This window comes from Bos indicus, chromosome 29 (genome assembly GCF_029378745.1).
Source record: "Bos indicus isolate NIAB-ARS_2022 breed Sahiwal x Tharparkar chromosome 29, NIAB-ARS_B.indTharparkar_mat_pri_1.0, whole genome shotgun sequence".
NCBI classification, from domain to species: domain Eukaryota; kingdom Metazoa; phylum Chordata; class Mammalia; order Artiodactyla; family Bovidae; genus Bos; species Bos indicus.
The window spans coordinates 44,907,994-44,927,688 of NC_091788.1; the positions used below are offsets into that span (position 1 = coordinate 44,907,994).

Sequence of the window (19,695 nt, forward strand, 5' to 3'; positions counted from 1 at the left end):
ACCACTCACTGGAGGAGATACCAGGGCCCCCAGCAGAGACTGCCTGTCTCAAGCACTTTCCACCAGAGTCCTGATTCCCTTGCAAGGTAAATTAGACACAGGCGGGTCATGCCAGAGTCCCAGGAAAGGTTTTAATTCCAGTCCCTGAAATGTGGGAGGCAGACACCAGGAACCTCCTCGAGAAGGAAGACCCAAGGAGCCTGCCTTGTCACTCCAGCAACAGCCAGGACACGCAGGCCCCTCAAATATAATTTCTGGCTCAGAGTTCCTGTGAAGTGGGACCCAACTCAGTGACTGGAGTCCAAGGTCCAAAGAAAGGATGTTGCTTTGGCTTAAGACAGGCATGTCTTCGTCAGGGAGGGCTCCGAGAAGGGCGACCTTTGGGAGGGGGTGGTGGTGGGCTGGCTGGGGAGGGAGGAGACCGTCTGGCCAGCCTTGGGCAGCTCCAGGCCTTGGCTGTTCAGGCCCCAGGGAGGGCAGAGGAGGAGCCCAGACCAGGGATGGCTGGAGCGGAGGACCCTGGAGCATAACTGGAGAGATGGCTGGGCAGACCCCGAGGGGCCTGCCAGTCTGCCTTTCTGCAGCAGTAAAGTTCCAGTCCTGAGTTTGGTGCCAGCTGCTCCAAGGGGCCCCCCTGGCTGTGAAGAGCAGGGTCAAGGTCCTGGGGGTACACAGGAAGGGAAAAATGACTACAGGTGAGAGGAAGGCAAACCAAGAGGAAGGGAGGCACTTCATACAGGGGACTGAGAGGAGTGGCCTCAGTCTGGCCCAGGGCAGGCGAGGCCGGGAAGACAGGGCAGCCCCACAGCCCTTACTCATGGGCTCCCTAGTTCTCCAGGCCCCCAGGCCAGCTGTGGAGGCTCAGCATTCTATTCTCCCTAACCAGACCTGGCCCCAACCCCACCCCAATTCCATGACCTCAAACCCAGAGCTGCCCTCAAACCCAGAGCGTCCTAACTGATCTGATATGCCCCTGCCTCCCTCCGGGCCTTTCCTGGAGGCTGGCCTGGGGGAGGGGGTTGGTGGGAGGGTGGGACACCCTTGGTGACTCTTACCATCTGATTTTCTCTTCTGAGGGGACACAGCTGCCCTCGCCTGGGTGGATAAGAAGAAAAGCCCACTGAGAGGCTGCCTGCAGCTTAGCAAGTCCCCCTTCCACAGCAGCCTTTCTGGGATGGGGGGCTGCACAAGAGGGGCTGAGGGGAGTTTAAGGCCCCTTCCAGGCAAAGGATTGAGGTGCTCTCTTGTCAGAGACCCAAGCAGCCCAGCTGCCTTCCTTCCTCCCAGCCCATCAAAACCTGCCTGGAACAAGAAAGGGGCTGATGTAAACAGGAGGTTTGGGAGGCCAAGCAAAGCCAGGGTGAAGCAGAGGGTGCCGGGGGCTGACAAGAGAGCTCCCCAGCGGAAGGCCCACATACAGACCAAAGCCGGTCTGGTTGGGGAGGGGACGCCGCACTGACAGCCCCCACCCTGTGGCAGGCAGCACTGGACCCACCTTTTTGATGGCCGTCCAGTCCTCCAGGATGTCGATCTCCTGCAGCATGTACACGATATAAGGGCCTGAGATGGGGGTCAAGGAAGCAGGAAGCCTGGTGGAGGGGGCAGGGGATAGGCCCAGGCCCCCAGCCCAGGGGGTGGGAGGTGCCAGCACTCAGAAGAGGCGGTGCCGTGGACGGCGGGGTGGGGCGCCGAGCACCTGGGGTAGCACTCAGGCTCCACCTCCGACCTCGTGGCTCCTAGGTTCTTAGCAGGGTGGAGTGCGTGGCTGCGGCCTATTTCAATCTCACCCAGTCCACAGAGGGCATCCAGCCCCAATCCTACCACCCCTTAGCTCCCTCCTCACCTTCTCTCAGGCCTCAAGGTCAGAAGGCCAAGGCCCAGGCCACCCATTTAGGGATCTTGCCCCCCTGTTCCCTCATCTGGCCCCTTTCCCACCTACACGGGGACTCTCATCTCTTCTGTCCTGAAAACCACCCTTCATCGGTCTCACCCGCCCGTCTGGGGACTAGCCACTCTGTCCCCCTGACGTCTCCACACCCTCACCTCCCACCCCTGCTCAAGTCTCGCAGTCCAGATTCTTCCCTCCCTGCTTGAACCTGATCCCCATCATCAGGAGGTCAACTTCCTGATAATCTGGTTGCGGCAGAAATACGGAGGGGTGTGTATACCTAAGGATTCAATTCAACTCCGTGCTGGGCTATGCGAGGCGGGGAGGCCGGCACAGCAGGCCCTGAACAAGAGGGGCTCACACCTGGGGGGTGGCAGCGGTGACTATGTCCAGAAGGGAGGCAGGTGCCCCAGTTCAGGTACAGGGGTGCAGAGGAGAGGGAAGCCACAGCCATTGTCGGGGAAACCAGGAGAGGCTTCACGGAGGAGGTGACAATTGATGGGCACCGAGCAGGCAGACAGGCAAAGGCATCCAAGAGGGGAGTGGAAAGTCAGCAAAGGCATGGGGGCGGGAAAGCCTGGGACACGCCCGGGACACTGTGAGAAAGCCAGAAGGGCGTCAGAGGAGACCTCACTCAGAAAACTATGGGGAAGTCTCTGGATGAATGCTTCTATTTTTCCATGGTCCACACAGCCCAGGAGGACCCTGCAGAAAATTCAACAGCTGGATCTGCCTGGACACACAGGAGGCCAGATGCCCTTAAGTGGGTCTGGTCTGCCTCTGTCTCCCACGTGCCTCCACCCTGGCCTCCTGCACAGTTCAGCCACTGTGTGGGGAAGGATACCGGAGACGAGAGGCGCCTTCTTCCTCTTGTTGGGCGGCAGCGAGTCCCAGGTCCTCGAGCTGCCTCTGGCGTGCAGTTTGTCATCCCACCACTCTGCGCCCCAGATCAGAGTCAGCATTGGGGTGCCACCCTCCCAGGACGCCCCACCCCTATAGCCCGTGTCGCTCATGTGGGCCAGGCCAGCCCGTCCCCATCAACCTCCCCAGGGCAGTGCAAAGAAGCCTGGGCTTGGAAGCCACGTTCAATCCTGGGAAAGAGGTCACTGTGCTTCCGCAAACCTCAGTTTCCTCATCTGTTTCATGGATGGGGGTGTGAGATCATTAGTCCCTCCCTCCCCCGTGCCCTGTGTGAATGGGCACACTGTGGCCACGGCAGGGGCACGTGTGTCAGAATGATGCCTCCGTTCTGGAAACAGCATGGGAGCAGGGGACCCCCAGCCAGGCACCAGGCCGGGCCTTTCCCCTTTCTGCTTTCTGTCAGTCCCCACGGTGAACACGGAGCAGGTCCTCTTACACCCACCCCCGTGCAGGCGGGGAAGCCGAGGCCCAGACGGGGACCGGGCACTGGAAGCACAGGGGCGCCGGGCGGCTGCTGGCCTCACCGGAGCTGATGTCCAGGCTCTGGCGGTCCTCCTCCAGCCTCTGGATCCGCTCCTGCAGCTCGCCCTGCAGCGTGTCGTACAGCAGCAGCTTCTCACTCTGTGAGAGGCGTGGCGGCTCAGCTGGCGGGCGGGCGGCCACCTCCTCCCCACCCAGCACACCCACATTCACCTCCAGGTGCTGCTTGGCTCCCTGCAGCTCACACTCATACTTGTTCCTGATCACGTCCAGACAGAAGCCCTTGTAAATCCCTGCGGAGGGAGGGTGATGGGCAGCCGGGCTTGGCCAGGGCCTTGGCTGCCCACAAAGGCCGGCGAGGCAGGGCAGAGGGGAAGGGGACAGAGAGCCGTGGGTTCTCTTAAGGGGACGGGGCACAGGACGGGCCACAGACCTGCCACCTGAATGCGAATCTTAAGGCTCCGCTGCAGCCCCCCCAGGGGCTCCGTGTACTCGGGCGCCCTCTCAGCTCCCACTTCCTCCAGCCGCACCCGCAGCTGACTCAGTCGTTCCCGGAACAACCTGGGAGGGAAAGGCAGCCGTGCGCCCATGCGCCCGTCCATCACACGCGTGCCCAGCGCCCCAGGTCAGGCCCTTGCTCACGCTGCCCCAGCCAGCCCTGGCCAGCGCCAGGCCCACCACTGCCTCCTGAAAGCCGGGCCCCGGGCCCCTCGCTCACTTCTCCTTCAGCTCCGAGAACTGCTTCTCCAGGTCCATCATCTCGCTGACGCATTCACTGCGGCGCCGCTCGCAGTCCTCCTCGTCCATCTCTGGGACAAGAGGCCAGTCAGGGCCGGCTGGGGGCAGCGGGCACGGTGCTCGAGCGCGTGTGGGGCTCACCTGAGCTCTCCTCCTCGGACTCGGTCTGGCTGCCGCTCCGTTCCTCCTCGCTCTCCTCCTCCTCCCCATTCATCTCAGCGGCTGAGTCGCCCTCTGCTTCCATCTCCTCTGTGTCCTTGCTTGGAGGCTGGACGGGCATCTGGGCACTGGGAGGAGCAGTGGAGCCATCACTCACCCCTGCCCCCAGCTCCGAGTGGCAAAGTGGTCACTTGGGGAGTCGAACCAAGCCTCGCTGCAGATGAGGACAACCAGGGGAGGGGCTGGACTGGACTCGCTGGGCCCCGGGGACATGCGGGGTGGGGCAGGCACAAATGGAGCCATCTACACATCTCCCAGAAATCTAGGAGCCGTGGAAATGCCCATTCCCTTGGGTACTGTTGGTGATCTCAATCCCCGTAATATTGGCCAAGGTGATGATCCATAAGATGGGAAAGGTCAAGATGGGCTCCCCACTGCCTATGGGACTGGGCCCAAACTTCTGACCCAGGCTTTCGAGGCCCTGCACACTGGACTTGAACCACTGTCCAGCTCCTCCACCCCACACCTAATGGCCAGTTCTCAAATACACCACGCACTTCCTCCCCAGCCCCTGCTGCCCCCCGTGCTGTCCCTTCTGCCTATAAAGCTCTCCACTTCTCTTCCCACGCTTCGATGCTCGGGTCCTCTCGCTATGCTCAAATCCTATCTCCTTCTGCTTCCTCTAAGACCCCACGTCATCAGTTCCCCTCTCTCTTCTGCATGCTCAATTTTCCCTCTTGGCAGCTCTTTCTTAGGAAACTTTAGACATGCTTAGGTATTTCCCAACATGCAGAAAAAGCAGAAACACAAAACTTCATCCCACTTCACTCAATTACTCCCCCTATTTCCCATCTTTGCAAGGTCTTGTAAACACTTGCTCTTCCTACTCTTTCACCTTCTACTTGTTCCAATCTGTTTCTGTATCGTCCGTCTCAGCTGAAACTGATCCTGCAGAGTTAACAGATGACCTCCCTGTACCCGATGCCAATATTTTTTGGTGCCTACCTTGACTTCTCAGCAACAAAGAACACTGTTAAGCATCCTTTTACTCACTGATTTAATCTTTATTGAAAAATCTAATATATGTTAGGTACCATCAGACACTATGGTAGGAGCTTGGCTCAAGTGCGGCAGACAGAGAGTCTCTGATCTCAAGGAGTTGACAAGTTCCTGGGAGACAGAGGCCATGAAGCAGAAGAGTTAAGACCAAGGGCAAATGGGAGAGGCAGCTAAATGAAACCTGGAGCTTGCTGCAGCAGAGAGGGCTTGCAGAGGATGATGGGCCAAACCCATGAGCTGAGCTGGCCGAGGGAGAGAAAGCATTCGAAGGAGAATGAGTGGCATGAACAAAGACCCTGAAAGGAGAGAAGGGGCAGGGCTGGGCACACATGGGTCTAAGCCTCAGAGAAATCTGGGCTGCAGAGATCTGGTCATCACATAGAGTGAGTTCTTCAGACCTTGGGAGAGGGTGCCACCAGCGAGGCAGAATGTGTGGAGTGAGAAGGGGCTCATGATGGAACTCCAGGGTTACCGAAGGGTCAGACGATGAGACCCCTCCAAAAAAGAAGAAAATCAGCAAGAGATGGAGGAGGAAAAACTCAAAGCTGGGGAGAGAGAATTTCAGAATGAAGGAGAAGTGACGGTGCCACGTGCAGCCAAAAGATCAGCCAAGAGGAAGAAGAAACAGTCTTCTCAGCAGATCTCTCTTTGCCTACTGGGGGCTTCTGTTTCACTGTGATACCTTCTCTGGGCGTCTTTGCTGTCCTTTAGCTCTGTGCAGTCACCCTTCCTGACTTATTTGCGTATCTATTTGCCCATTCCCACATCTGTCTCTCCAACCAGCCTGTAAGCCTTACCAGGGCAGGGCTGCACATGTGCTTTATTCACCCATTTGCACTGACTCATTTGATGACTGGAGGATTTGCAAATACAAAGTTAAACAAAAACTTTTGTAGGGCAGGGATTGGCTTTTACTTCTCGGTAGCCCCTGGCTTCTGCAAAGGTAGCAAACATCAATTCGAATAAAGCGATTGGCTTAAGTTTCAAAGTGGACTTCCCTGGTGACTCAGATGATAAAGAATGTGCCTGCAAGGCAGGAGACTTGGGTTTGATTCCTGGGTGGGGAAGATCTGTTGGAGAAGGGAATGGCTACCCACTCCAGTATTCTTGCCTGGAGAATTCCATGGAGAGAAGCCTGGAGGGCTACAGTCCATGGGGTCACAAAGAGTCGGACACGACTGAGTGACTAACACTTAAAAAGTTTCAAAACATCCCTCAATGATTTCACAAATGATCTCAACCTGACCTGAAAGCCTCTGTTCACCAAACCAGCCTCTTTTCCAATCTCAAGCCTCAGTTCCTTCATTTTCCAAACTTTGCAATTCCTCTTCACTGGTAAGGCCTATCTTTCTGGACCAGAAAGGGTGAGGGGTTGGGAAAAGTCTCTCCAGCAGTCTCTGAGTCTACTCCTTACCCTGGGTATAAAAAGAGAATAACCATCGCCACTCAGTGTTGTAAAGGCTGCAAGCGGTAAGGAATGGCAAAGCAAACCGTGGGCACTGTGCATATTGCAATTTATCTTTCAGAAAGTGAGCAAGTCGAGGGGAGGCCTCCTAGGAAGGAAGACTCTGCTCCAGTTTCGAAGAAGCCAACCCAACCCCTCCACGGCGCACCGAAAGCTTCCCGCCCAGTTCCATCTCCGTACGTGCAGGCGCGGGAGGGAGAATCACTGGCTCTTCCGCTGCCAGCTCTGGTCCCGCGGTCCCCGCACGCGTCCGGCCGGTTAAGTCTCCGCTTCGGCCCTGGAGATTGGGCCGGCTCCGACCGACTGACCGGAGAGGGCAAACCAGGAGCCAGCGTTGGCGTTACGCACCCTCGGGGAGTGGGGCCTCTGACCTCACGTCCAAAACTCTCTGAGAGGTGCCGGAGGATGCGGACACTGGGCGCCGCCGCCGGGCTCCCGGAAGCGCTGGGCCGGTCTCTTTCCTCCTGGGGCGGGGGCCTGGCCGCGCTTCCGCATGTGTCATCAGGAGGCGCCTATCGGAGCTCTCACAATTGGGCAGCTGGGGGTGAGGCATGCTGGGATACCGCGGGCCGGTTTCCATAGCAACCGATCGAAATTTGCACAGGCTTTCAACAGGCAGGAAAGGCCCTTGTGCGCTGTTTGCCACGAAGCCCGCGCTCCTCGCTCCAGAGCCAACTCCCCCGGCTTGAAAAGGGGAGAACCTGCGACCTGTTCTCCCATCCCCGCCCAGTTCAGGAGAGTAATGAAGCCAACTATAGGTGTCAACACTTATTTATTTACACATTGTAATCGGTAGGCAAATTACCCAGCTCAGCCTATTCAAGGGTACAGATCTCAGACTATTAACACACAGAACCTACAAGACCTTTCCCTTCTCCAGAGTCCCCGGGACGGAGGCCTAGACTACCAGTAAGCTGCCGAAAACCGAAGAACTAAATTCAACGCCTTCATCTGCTTTCTTTCCAAAACGCCCCTTTTGTTAAGTACTGACTTCTCAGCTCTGCCCCATTCATACTTTTTTGCTCTCCTACTGCCCACCACCCAAGATTGTTAATAATAATAACAATAATAACAACAATAATAATACTGTAATAATATTAATAATACTTCACATTTGTACGAAGCTTACAGAGTGTTTTCACATACAGCATCTCCTCTGAGCCTCCCAACAGTTCTGTGAGGTAGGTATTTCTCACCTCCCTTTTACAGACGGGGTAACTGAAGCTCAGGGAGAGAACGGGATTTGCTCAAGGCCACACAACTAGTTAGTGGTTAAGCTAGGACTTGACCCCAGCACCCCATATTCAAGTCCAGTGTTCAAACACCACAGCCACCACTGTAAAGTGGAGTGACATTTCTTACCCCAGTCAGGCCTGAGGGGCGGCCTAAGGAGGGAGGGGTCTGAGACTTCTCAGACTAGGCGGGGGAAGGGCTCAGCAGTGACGCGGGGAGTCAGGGTACTTGGCCTTCAACTCCTGTTTGAACTGACGGTAAAGGATCTTATTGTGCTGATTTTCAGCCTCCTTTTGGGGATGGAATTTCAAAACTTCTTTGAAGCCTTTATGAACCAGGAAACCTTCATTCAGCACCTCGAAATCGAATCCTGCCACGTGCAGCTCACAGGCCTGTGGAGGGAGAGACAGATCAGCAAAGTTGTGATGACATTCCTAGAGCAGAGACTGACATCCCTGCTCGCTCCAGCATTCCTAGTCCTCTGGAGGCACCCTGGATCTTCCAACCATTCAACCACTTCCTGAACTATGATCCCCCCTGCCTCATTGCCTCTTTTCTATTCAGACCTCCCTGACTCCCCCATCCCTCCTGCCCCATTTCCCCTTCCCTCTCCCTTAAGAGCACCTGGCTGATACGATTGAAGCCATACTGCCGAAAGCGCTCGTCGAAGGTGGGCACCTTGCCTCCAGCCACGTAGAATGGCTCCCAGGGGTCTTGCCAGGGCACCACGTAGGCAGGCCTCAGCAAGGTCTCTTCTGGCAGGTTGACCCAGCGGGAGTAGTTGGTGGGCGCCTGGCAGGGGGTGCAGAGCCCATAATAGAAGGGCCGCACCTCGCCCACCTGGTAGAGCTGCAGCAGCTCGTTTTTGTTCATGGGCATGCGGCGAGCTCGACGGATCTCAAAGGCAGGCACCACCAGCGCTGTGCCCGCCCACTGCTTGCTCTGATCCAGCATTTCCCGCAGGCTTCTCCACAGCCCCTCGCTGGGCACCATGTCCACGTCGATTACCAGGGCATAGTTGGCCCCCTCACGAGCCAGATTCCTCAGCAGGTTATTGGGGTAGGAGACGTTGGTGCCCAGCGCGTAATTGACCCCGGGCTGGGCCACCCTAGCCAGCTTGTCAAAGACCTCCTGGCAGGAACGCAACAGGGCAAACTCCCCTGGCTCCCGGGGGTCGGGAACGGCGGCCTCGTAGCGTGAGGGGCACACAAGGTGCATGGCGACCCTGGCACGCATATCGGGGCAGTGGCTGCTCAGCGCGTAGGTCAGCACCGTGGCCAGCTGCGCCTCCTCCTTGGTGGCGGCGAACACCGACACCGACAGAGGGCCCTCCCAGCGCTCCAACAGGCCCGACAGGTGCAGCAGGTTGTCCACACTGGCGTGAGTGGCCAGGATCACATCGTTGGGGTCCATGGTGGTCTTCAGTAGGCCCCTGTAGACGCGGTAGTCGCCGCTGGCGTCCAGGACGCCTCCGGAGGCCAGCGCGGTGCGGAGCTGCGCCTTGACTTGGTCCACCGACCGCGGGGATGGGGGAAAGAACTCGAAATATTGGTCTTGCTCTTCTTGCCCATGCAGCCCGGACAGCAGCGACAGGTAGAGCAGCTGCAGCATAGCCACCAGCATGAGCGCGGCCAGCAGCAGCTGGTAGAAGGCACATCGGATGGCGTAGGACATCTGCATGGCTCTCGGGGTTCGGGGCGCGCAGCAGGGACCACCGGGCCGCAGCCTCCACTAGCCTCTGCAAACCCGGATTTACCGCAGCCTGCCGAGCGCGGCCGAAGCGAGCCGAGGCGAACCGAGCCCCTCGCGCAGCCCCGCCCACCCGGCCGCCCGCGCTGGCCTCCGGCGAGCCAGCTCGCCCCCTGCTCCCCGGGAGGAGTTACTGCAGCCTCGGTCCGCGCCGCGCGCTTTGCAAACGCTGGAAACGGCCCGCCACCGCGCCTGCTGTGTTCCGGGGGACCCGCACCCCGTCCTCTGGGTCAGTGCGCGACCTCCCGGACTAAGTGCGTCCTGAGACCTTGGTTCTCTCGCCCCAGAATCAGGGAGCGGAAACTGTGACCGAACTTGACTGCAGAATGGTGAAGGATGGCGCGGTTCCTGGCTGTGCCAGGCGGAAGGGAGCACAAAAGCCCTTTTCTGTCCGCCGCTTCTCCCTCTAAGTTTTATCAGGTCTGTATTGAGAAACGGCTGCAGGGGTCCCGGAAGACTCCTGGATGAGAGATAAGTGCATGTGGAAGACGGTGCCCTACGTGGGACGAGGTGGCCGAGTGGTTAAGGCGATGGACTGCTAATCCATTGTGCTTTGCACGCGTGGGTTCGAATCCCATCCTCGTCGTTCGTGTTTTACGCTGGAGGTGGTTCTTAATTTTCACACCCTGGTGTCTGGGGCAGTGGCTTGAAGAGAACTGAACTGGGGATGGGACACAATTCAGGTCTCCTTTCTGTGTTTGTTCAACGTGCCGCTCCGGCAGGTTCGTACCTAGAGTGTGCGGAGCTAGTGGGAGGAAGTCGGAGCTGTACTTTTCCTTCTCCATAGAAAGAGCGCCAAGGGCCAGCATTCTGATCAATGCAAATTGGGGTCCAAGAACTAGAGACGACCCCCCTGGAGGAGCTGCTCTGTCTAAAGAAGTAGAACTGGTGGCAGTGGAGGCGATGTTAGATTATTTAAATTATTAAATTATTCAGCGCACGGATTCCCCTTCCTCTAGCACTTCTCTCTGGGCAGAGACCTTGCATGTATCCACACACCTGCTGCCCTCCCTCACATACACAACCACGCACATTTAACACCAGTGTACACAGAAGCCGCTTAATAAGTGTTTCCGGAATGATTGACCCATGGACTCTATAAAGGGAGGAGAGGCCGTGCAGAAGGCAATTACTTCTATAGGTAACGTGTTCCAGCTCCGTGAATCTTCGGAAGGAGCTTTCGGTCCTCCCAGGGAGGGCCTGGAATGTCGGTTTAAGGTGTCTGCCTGCTGCTCCACAGGCAGTAGGGAACCAAGGTTGTTGAGTTAGGAAGTGATCAGGAGTAGGAGACCTTTATTTTGCGGCCCCAGCTTATGGAATCTGAAGCTGTCTCCTGGTAGGTAGTGTCAGAATTGAGTTGCGTTTGTAGGACACTTAGCTGGTGTCAGAGAATTGCTTGATGGGGGGTGGGGGTGGGGAGATAAAATAAACCAAACAAACCTAGGCATCAAATTTTATGTCCAAATTGTATGTATACCCTGGAGAATGAAATGGAAACCCACTCCAGTATTCTTGTCTGGAAAATCCCATGGCAGAGGAGCCTGATGGGCTACAGTCCAAAGGGTCGAAAGAGTCAGAGGTGAGCAACTGACCACAGAAACACACACAGTGAAGACCCAGACATAGAGAACAGACTTGATGCAGTGTGGGAAGGAAAGCGTGGGACACATTGAGAGAGCAGCATGGAAACGTATAAATTACCATATGTAAAGTGGATGGCTAGTGGAAATTTGCTGTATGATGCAGGGAGCTCAAATCAGGTACTCTGTGACAACCTAGAGGGATGGGGGTGGGGTGGGGTGGGAGGTGGAAGGGAAGCACAGAGGGAGGGAACATATGTATACCTGTGGCTGATTCATGTTGATGCATGGCAGAAACCAACATAATATTGTAAATGAATTGTCCGCCAATTACAAATTTTTTAAAGTAAGGAAAATAAAAAAATTGTATGTATAGAAGTAAACTGAATTTTGTGTATTGTCCTTGAGCCCTGCACCTTTGCTGCAGTTCTTTATTTAATAGTGTGTGTGTGTGTGTGTGTGTGTGTGTATTTAGGATTTTCTGTGTGTGTGTATATCATTTGTGATTGCGGATAGGTTTACTTCTTCCTTCTCAATTTGGATGCCTGTTATTTCTCTTTCTTGCCCAGTTGCTCTGGCTAGAACTTTTGTACAAAGTTGAATAGATGAAATAGTGAAAAGCAGGCATCCTTGTCTTTTTCCTTATCTCAGGGAGACTTCACTCTTTCACAGTTAAGCATGGCATTAGTTGTGGACTTTCCGTAAACGCTTTTTCAGATCGAGAACGTTCTTATTGATGCCTTGTTTGTTGAGTATTTCTATCTTTCATTAGCGCTTTTTAATATGCTGTCTAGGTTGGTCATAACTTTTCTTCCAAAGATGGCTGCAGTCATCATCTGTTGTGATTTTGGAGCCCAAGAAAATAAAGTCTGTCACTGTTTCCATTGTTTCCCCATCTATTTGCCATGAAGTGATGGGACCAGATGCCATGATCTTAGTTTTTTGAATGTTGAGCTTTAAGCGAGCTTTTTCACTCTCCTCTTTCACTTTCATCAATAGGCTCTTCAGTTCCTCCTCCCTTTCTGCCGTAAGTGTGGTGTCATCTGCGTATCTGAGGTTATTGATATTTCTTCCAGCAATCTTGATTCCAGCTCGTGCTTCATCCAGTTTAGCATTCCCCTTGATGTACTCTGCATATAAGTTAAATAAGCAGGGGGACAATATACAGCCTTAACGTAGTCCTTTCCTGATTTGGAACCAGTATGTTGTTCCATGTCCAGTTCTAACTGTGGCTTCTTGACCTCCATACAGATTTCTCTGGAGGCAGGTAAGGTGGTCTGGTATTGCCATCTCTTGAAGAATTTTCCACAGTTTGTTGTGATCCATACAGTCAAAGGCTTTGGCATAGTCAATAAAGCAGAAGTAGATGTTTTTCTGGAACTCTTGCTTTTTCGACGATCCAGTACATGTTGGCAATTTGATCTCTAGTTCCTCCGCCTTTTCTCAATCCAGGTGAACATCTGGAAGTTCTTGGTTCACGTACTGTGAAGCCTGGCTTGGAGAATTTTGAGCATCACTTTGCTAGTATGTGAGATGAGAGCAATTGTGTGGTAGTTTGAACATTCTTTGGTATTGCCTTTTTTTGGGATTGGAATGAAAACTGACCTTTTCCAGTCCTGTGGTCCCTGCTGAGTTTTCCAAATTTGCTGGCATATTGAATACTCAATATCAATCAATGCCAGCGCATTAATAGCATCATCTTTTAGGATGTGAAATAGCTCAGCTTGAATTCCATCACCTCTACTAGCTGTGTTCATAGTGATGCTTCCTGAGGCCCTCTTGACTTCGCATTCCAGGATGTCTGGCTGTAGGCCAGTGATCACACCATTGTGGTTATCTGGGTCATTAAGATCTTTTTATATAGTTCTGTGTATTCTTGCCACCTCTTCTTAATATCTTCTGTTTCTGTTAGATCCATGTGGTTTCTGCCCTTTATTGTGCCCACCTTTGCATGAAAGGTTCCCTTGGTATCTCTAATTTTCTTGAAGAGATCTCTAGTCTTTCCCATTCTATTGTTTTCCTCTGTTTCTTTGCACTGATCACTGAGGGAAGGCGTTCTTTTTTCTTTTTTTTTAAATTAATTTATTTTAATTGGAGGCTAATTACTTTCCAATATGTGGTGGGTTTTGCCATGCATCAACATGAATAAAACTATGGAACATTTCACAAATTTGCGTGTCATCCTCGCTCAAGGGTCATGCTAATCTGCTCTGTATTGTTCCGATTTTAGTATATGTGTTGCCAAAGCAAGCACTGAGGAAGGCTTTCTTATCTCTCCTTGCTATTCCTTGGAACTCTGCATTTGGATGGGTATATCTTTTCTTTTCTTCTTTGCCTTTAGCTTCTTTTCTTTTCTCAGCTATTTGTAAGGCCTCCTTAGACAACCATTTTGCCTTTTTCCATTTCTTTTTCTTGGAGATCGTCTTGATCACTGCCTCCTGTACACTGTCATGAACCTCCGTCCATAGTTCTTCAGGCACTCTATCAGATCTAATCCCTTGAATCTATTTGTTACTTCAACTGTATAATCATAAGGGATTTGATTTAGGTCATGCCTGAATGGTCTAGTCGTTTTCTCTACTTTTTTCAATTTAAGTTTGAATTTTGCAATAAGGAGTTCATGATCTGAGCCACAGTCAGCTCCCGGTCTTGGTTTTTGTTGCCTGTATATAGAGCTTCTCCATCTTTGGCTGCAAAGAAGGCAATCAATCTGATTTTGGTATTAACCATCTGGTGATGTCCACGTGTAGAATCTTCTCCTGTGTTTTTGGAAGAGGGTGTTTGCTATGACCAGTGCGTTCTCTTGGCAGAACTCTATTAGCCTTTGCCCTGCTTCATTCTGTCCTCCAAGGCCAAATTTGCCTGTTACTCCAAGTATCTCTTGACTTCCTACTTTTGCATTCCAGTCCCCTAGAATGAAAAGGACATCTATTTTGGGTGTTAGTTCTAAAAGGTCTTGTAGGTCTTCATAGAGCCGTTCAAGTTCAGCTTCTTCAGCATTACTGGTCAGGACATAGACTTGGATTACTGTGATATTGAATAGTTTGCCTTGGAAACGAACAGAGATCATTCTGTCATTTTTGAGATTGCACCCAAGTACTGCGTTTTGGACTCTTGTTGACTATGAGTCACCTACTCCATTTCTTCTAAGGGATTCTTGCCCACAGTAGTAGATATAATGGTCATCTGAATTAAATTCGCCCGTTCCAGTCCATTTTAGCTCACTGATTCCTAAAATGTCAATGTTCACTCTTGCCATCGCCTGTTTGACTACTTCCAATTTACCTTGATTCATGGACCTAACATTCCAGGTCCAATGTTAGGTTGATTCCAGTGAACCACCATCATTCTAGAATAAGTCCCACTTGGTCATGGTGTATAATTCTTTTACTGTGTTGCTGGGTTCAGTCTACTAGTGTTTCGTGAGGAATTTTGCACCTATATTTATAAGGGATTTTGGTTTGTAGTTTTCTTTTCTTGTGATATCTTTATTTAGCTTTGGCATCAGGGTAATGCTGGTCACATACAAAGAGTTAAGAAGTATTCTCTTGTATTTTTTGGAAGATTTTGAGCTTTGGTATTAATTCTTTAAATGAGTGGTAGAATTTGCGTGTGAAGTCCACTGGTCCTGGAATTTCCTGAGAGGTTTTTGATTACTGATTCAGTCTCATCCCTTGATATAGATACATCCAGATTTTCTATTTCTTCCTGAGTTACTTTTGGTAGTTTGTATGTTTCTAGGAATTTGTCCATTTCATCTAGGTTTCTCATTTGTTGGCATACAAGTGTTCATAGTATTCTCCTATAATGCTTTTTATTTTTGTACAACCGATAGTAATGACCCCTTTCATTTCTGATTTTAGTAATTTAAAAATCTCTTTTTTTCTTAAACAACTCAAAAGTGTGTCAATTTTCTTGATTGTTTCAAAGAACCAACATTTGGTTTCATTGATTTTTCTCTGTTGTTTTTCTACCCTCCATTTTGTTCATCTCCTCTCTAATCTTTAGCATCTCCTTCCTTCTGTTCGCTCTGGGTTAAATTTGCCTGAGCTCCTTCCTCCTTTTAATGTCAGGCATTGACACCTATAAGTTTCCTCTCAGCATGGCTCTTGCTGCATCCCATAAAATTTAGTGTGTTGTTTCCATTTCCATTTGTCTCAAAGCATTTTCTAACTTATCTTTTGATTTCTTTTGTAACCGATTAGTTGTTTAGGGGAATGTTGTTTAATTTCCAATTATTTGTGAAGTTTCCAGTTTTCCTATTGTTGGTTTCTATTTTCATTCCACTGTGAATGGAAAAGATGCTTTGTGTGATTTTACTCTTTTGAAAGTTATTGCAGCTTTGTTTTGTAGCCTAATATATGATCTCTCCTGGGGAGCGTTCCATGTACACTTGGGAAGAAGGTATATTCTGCTGTTTTCAGGTCGAGTGTTGTGTGTATAGGTCTCTTTGGCCCATTTGGTTCATATGTGTTCAAGTCCTCTGTTTCCTTGTTGATCTTCTCTCTAGTTGTTCTATCCTTTACTGAAAGCGGAATCTTGAAGGTTCTATTATTGTATACATGTCTATTTCTCCTTCAATTTTGTCAATTTTTGCTCCTTATTTTTTAGGACTTTGTTTTTAGGTAGTACTCACACGCTAGTAAAGTAATGCTCAAAATTCTGCAAGCCAGGCTTCAGCAGTACATGAACCATGAACTTCCAGATGTTTAAGCTGGTTTTAGAAAAGGCAGAGGAACGAGAGATCAAATTGCCAACATCTGCTGGATCATCAAAAAAGCAAGAGAGTTCCAGAAAAACATCTATTTCTGCTTTATTGACTATGCCAAAGCCTTTGACTGTGTGGATCACAATAAACTGTGGAAAATTCTAAAAGAGATGGGAATACCAGACCACCTGACCTGCCTCCTGAGAAACATATGCAGGTCAGGAAGCAACAGTTAGAACTGGACATGGAACAACAGACTGGTTCCAAATAGGAAAAGGAGTACGTCAAGGCTGTATATTGTCCCCCTGCTTATTTAACTTATATGCAGAGTACATCATGAGAAACGCTGGGCTGGAAGAAGCACAAGCTAGAATCAAGATTGCCGGGAGAAATATCAATAACCTCAGATATGCAGATGACACCACACTTATGGCAGAAAGTGAAGAGGAACTAAAAGCCTCTTGATGAAAGTGAAAGAGGAGAGTGAAAAAGTTGGCTTAAAGCTCAACATTCAGAAAACGAAGATCATGGCATCTGGTCCCATCACTTCATGGGAAATAGATGGGGAAACAGTGGAAACAGCGTCAGACTTTATTTCTCTGGGCTCCAAAATCACTGCAGATGGTGACTGCAGCCATGAAATTAAAAGACGCTTACTCCTTGGAAGGAAAGTTATGACCAACCTAGATAGCATATTCAAAAGCAGAGACATTACTTTGCCAACAGAGGTCCGTCTAGTCAAGGCTATGGCTTTTCCAGTGGTCATGTATGGATGTGAGAGTTGGACTGTGAAGAAAGCTGAGCGCCGAAGAATTGATGCTTTTGAACTGTGGTGTTGGAGAAGACTCTTGAGAGTCCCTTGGACTGCAAGGAGATCCAACCAGTCCATCCTAAAGGACATCAGTCCTGGGTGTTCGTTGGAAGGACTGATGCTGAAGCTGAAACTCCAATACTTTGGCCACCTCATGCGAAGAGTAGTTGACTCATTGGAAAAGACTCTGATGCTGGGAGGGATTGGGGGCAGGAGGAAAAGGGGACGACGGAGGATGAGATGGCTGGATGGCATCACCGACTTGATGGATGTTGAGTCTGAGTGAACTCCGGGAGTTGGTGATGGACAGGGAAGCCTGGCGTGCTGCAATTCGTGGGGTCGCAAAGAGCTGGGGACAACTGAGTGACTGAACTGAACTGATAATTATTATATCTTCTTGATGGCTTACTCTTTTATAAATATATAACATCTTTCTTTGTCTCCTGAATGATTTTTGAATTAGTCTTTTTGTTTTTCTGATATTAGTATATCCACCTCAACTGTCGTTTGCTTACGTTTGCACAAAATACCTTTTGTCCATCCTTTCACTTTCAGTCTATTTGTGTTTTTGACTCCAAAGTGGCAGACAGCATGTAGTTGAATCATTAAAAAATCGGTTCTGACAATCTCTGACTCCTTTTTAATAAAACTGATTTATTTTTGGCTGTGCTGGGTCCTTGTTGCTGTGTGGGCTTTTCTCTAGTTTACTCAGGCTTCCCATTTTAGTGGCTTCTCTTGTTGCAGAGCACGGACTCTGGGTGCTCGGGCTTCAGTAGTTGTGGCCCACGGGCTTAGTTGCCCCACGGCAAGTGGAATCTTCCTAGGCCAGGGATCTAACCTGTGTCCCCTTCAATGGCAGGCTGATTCTCAACCACCGGCCAATGCTTTTCTCAACCATTAAAAGCCCAATCTCTGACTTTTAACTGGAAAGCCAAATCCATTTACAAAACCAGGAAGTGTCCATCTCATGAAAAGGCAAGCAGCTTGAGGATAAAGACTGGCCTTCCAATGTTTGCATCCCTCCACGAGCCTGTCTCAGTGCCCGCCACTTAGAGCCCTCTCCAACTGTTTGTTCGCGGACGCTGGCTGCTTCTGAGGGAAACCGGGCCTGTTGGCAGAGCTGTGTCAGGCTGGGGAGGTGGCAGTGGCTGGGTAGGGGGGTAGTGCTGGGCATCGCAGAGGGACCAGCAAGTGTAGCCCCTCAGTCCAAGTTTTTGTTTCTTTTTTTAAAAGTAGGTTTTATTATTTATTTGACTACCCTGGGTCTTGGTTGTGGCACAGAGGCTCTTTAGTTGCAGTATGTGGGATCTAGTTCCCTGACCAGGGATCAAACCCAGATTCCCTGCATTGGGGGCGCAGAGTCTTAGCCACTGGGCCACCAGAAAAGTCCCCTTTTATTTTATTTTTTAAAATTTTTCAAGTATTTGTCTCTAACATTAAACCCAGCTGCATCCTGATCTGATGAGAAAGTTGGGCTGAGCATACCCGGGAAGGAGGACCGGAAGAAGGAATTGCAGGTTGTGACATCGTAAGGGCATCTGACGGGTGGGTGTTCTCTTTCTGGGCCGATCTTCCACTGCTCAGCCCCACCTGGGCTTGCACCAGATGGCCATGGCCCAGCACCATTGGGTTCCCTGGGATGGCTGGGGTTGGCAGGTCTAGGGAGCTTTTGAGTACAACAGACAATAGTCTCTGAAGGTGAAGAAGAGAAGGGGACCTAGGAAGTATTGGGGTCCTGCTCCCACCAGTCCCAGCCAAAGGGTACAGTTAGGCTTAGTGGTCTGTACAAAATATTCCCAGGACCACAGCTACCATTTAGTAAATGTCAACCTGTACTCCAGCGCTTTCTCCAGGACTCCAGTCTTCAGGAATCCCTGTTCCCACTGCCGGGAAAGAGCCTGACTTCGAACCCAGGACGCTGGGTCCGGGCACATGCACTGAAATCACCAGGTTGAATGGCTCTGTAAAGGGAGCCGCCTCTTCTCCTTTATGTCTCCTCCTCCCTCGAATTCCCTGGTTAGGCCTCACCCCTAAGGCCCTTCCGCATTTGCCTGCAGCCCACTGCCCCAGCCTTATCCTCTCCCCTCCCCCTCTCTCACACCCTAGGACTCCCCACACCCCCTGCCCTGCTGCCAGAAGGCCCACTGTTCCCTGAACATTCCATATCCATCCAAGCCTTGCATTTTCTGGTACGTCTGCCTGGGTTGCCCCTCCCCCACCTCAGCCCAGCAAACTCATATTCATCCCTCAATGCCCAGTTCAGAGGACACTTTCTCAGGGATGCCTGCCTAAACTTTCCAGTCAGATCAATGGCCCCCTCCTCTAGCATCTCATATTACACATTCTGTAGGGTCCTCACAAGCCCTATTACAAGTTATATTCTATTTCCCATGGCCTTGGGAGCAGGGTCATAGCTCCTTTGTTTCAGGGTTGTCAGACCACCCAGAACCTGGCACAGTGACTAATGGTGGAAGGAATGAATCCTCACTTGGAGTTGGCCTTGTGTCTTTATTTCAGTTCCCAAGATTGTATCTTTTGTGTGTGTGTGTGTGGCTGCTCTGGATCTTCATTGAGGCATGCCAGATCTTTCACTTCGACGCTCAGGCTCTCTAGTTGTAGCATGAGTTTAGTTGCCTCTGGGCGTGTGGGATCTTAGCTCCCCAACCAGGATTCAAACCAGCGTCCCCTGTATTCAAGGTGGACTCTTAACCACTGGACCACTGGGGAAGTCCCCAAGACCATATCTTGCTTCACTTTCCTCTTTGGTTGCAAAACAGCCCGTGGCTTCTGAGCAGGGCCTGGTGCTGACTTATCACCTGGTCTGTAATACCTGATCATTGAGTGGCCATGGGAGGCAGAAAGGCAAATGGGCAGAAAGGTCCGTGCTGGTAATCTCAAACACCC

The 19,695-nt window shown here is 51.2% G+C and overlaps 2 protein-coding genes and 2 non-coding genes across 9 annotated transcripts; 1 reads left to right on the forward strand and 3 right to left on the reverse strand.

Moving 5' to 3' along the window:
* Positions 1–33: 33 nt before the first annotated feature.
* BRMS1 (BRMS1 transcriptional repressor and anoikis regulator) lies at positions 34–7,202 on the reverse strand. 6 transcript variants are annotated; one of them, XM_070783094.1, is made up of 10 exons: positions 6,891–7,199; positions 6,492–6,660; positions 4,169–4,314; positions 4,008–4,098; positions 3,723–3,850; positions 3,503–3,582; positions 3,334–3,430; positions 1,496–1,534; positions 1,056–1,095; positions 34–661 (listed from the first exon to the last, which is right to left on the reverse strand). In XM_070783094.1, exons 3-10 carry the CDS (start codon positions 4,305–4,307, stop codon positions 49–51), a joined length of 1,227 nt encoding a protein of 408 aa, XP_070639195.1. In that variant the 5' UTR covers positions 4,308–4,314; positions 6,492–6,660; positions 6,891–7,199; the 3' UTR covers positions 34–48. The 6 variants fall into 6 exon arrangements, 5 of the variants coding, with proteins under 5 accessions (XP_070639195.1, XP_070639197.1, XP_070639196.1 ...); XM_019954972.2 differs by lacking the exon at positions 6,492–6,660 and adding an exon at positions 2,733–2,825 and having other exon boundaries at positions 434–661; positions 1,496–1,560; positions 6,891–7,193; XM_070783096.1 differs by lacking the exon at positions 6,492–6,660 and having other exon boundaries at positions 7,059–7,202.
* Positions 7,203–7,465: 263 nt separating this feature from the next.
* On the reverse strand, positions 7,466–9,744 carry B4GAT1 (beta-1,4-glucuronyltransferase 1). Its single transcript, XM_019954970.2, has 2 exons — positions 8,568–9,744; positions 7,466–8,335 (listed from the first exon to the last, which is right to left on the reverse strand). The coding sequence occupies exons 1-2, from the start codon at positions 9,621–9,623 to the stop codon at positions 8,144–8,146; spliced, it is 1,248 nt and encodes a 415-aa protein (XP_019810529.2). The 5' UTR covers positions 9,624–9,744; the 3' UTR covers positions 7,466–8,143.
* Positions 9,745–10,196: 452 nt separating this feature from the next.
* TRNAS-GCU (transfer RNA serine (anticodon GCU)) lies at positions 10,197–10,278 on the forward strand. Its single transcript has one exon. It is a non-coding gene; the product is annotated as a tRNA-Ser (tRNA).
* A 3,141-nt stretch (positions 10,279–13,419) lies between these two features.
* LOC139180801 (U6 spliceosomal RNA) lies at positions 13,420–13,526 on the reverse strand. The gene has a single exon (XR_011565053.1). It is a non-coding gene; the product is annotated as a U6 spliceosomal RNA (small nuclear RNA).
* Between the last annotated feature and the right edge of the window lie 6,169 nt (positions 13,527–19,695).

What these genes read in the sequence shown, in the direction of transcription:
- BRMS1 (XM_070783096.1), bottom strand. Translation starts at nt 4,307, where the DNA reads ATGCCCGTCCAGCCTCCAAGCAAGGACACAGAGGAGATGGAAGCAGAG. An exon ending in GATTCGCATTCAGGTGGCAG is followed by an intron (nt 3,583 to 3,722) that starts GTCTGTGGCCCG and finishes CTCCCTCCGCAG; the next exon opens with GGATTTACAAGGGCTTCTGT. An exon ending in GAGCCAAGCAGCACCTGGAG is followed by an intron (nt 3,431 to 3,502) that starts GTGAATGTGGGT and finishes CGCCTCTCACAG; the next exon opens with AGTGAGAAGCTGCTGCTGTA.
- B4GAT1 (XM_019954970.2), bottom strand. Translation starts at nt 9,623, where the DNA reads ATGCAGATGTCCTACGCCATCCGATGTGCCTTCTACCAGCTGCTGCTG. An exon ending in GCTTCAATCGTATCAGCCAG is followed by an intron (nt 8,336 to 8,567) that starts GTGCTCTTAAGG and finishes CTCCCTCCACAG; the next exon opens with GCCTGTGAGCTGCACGTGGC.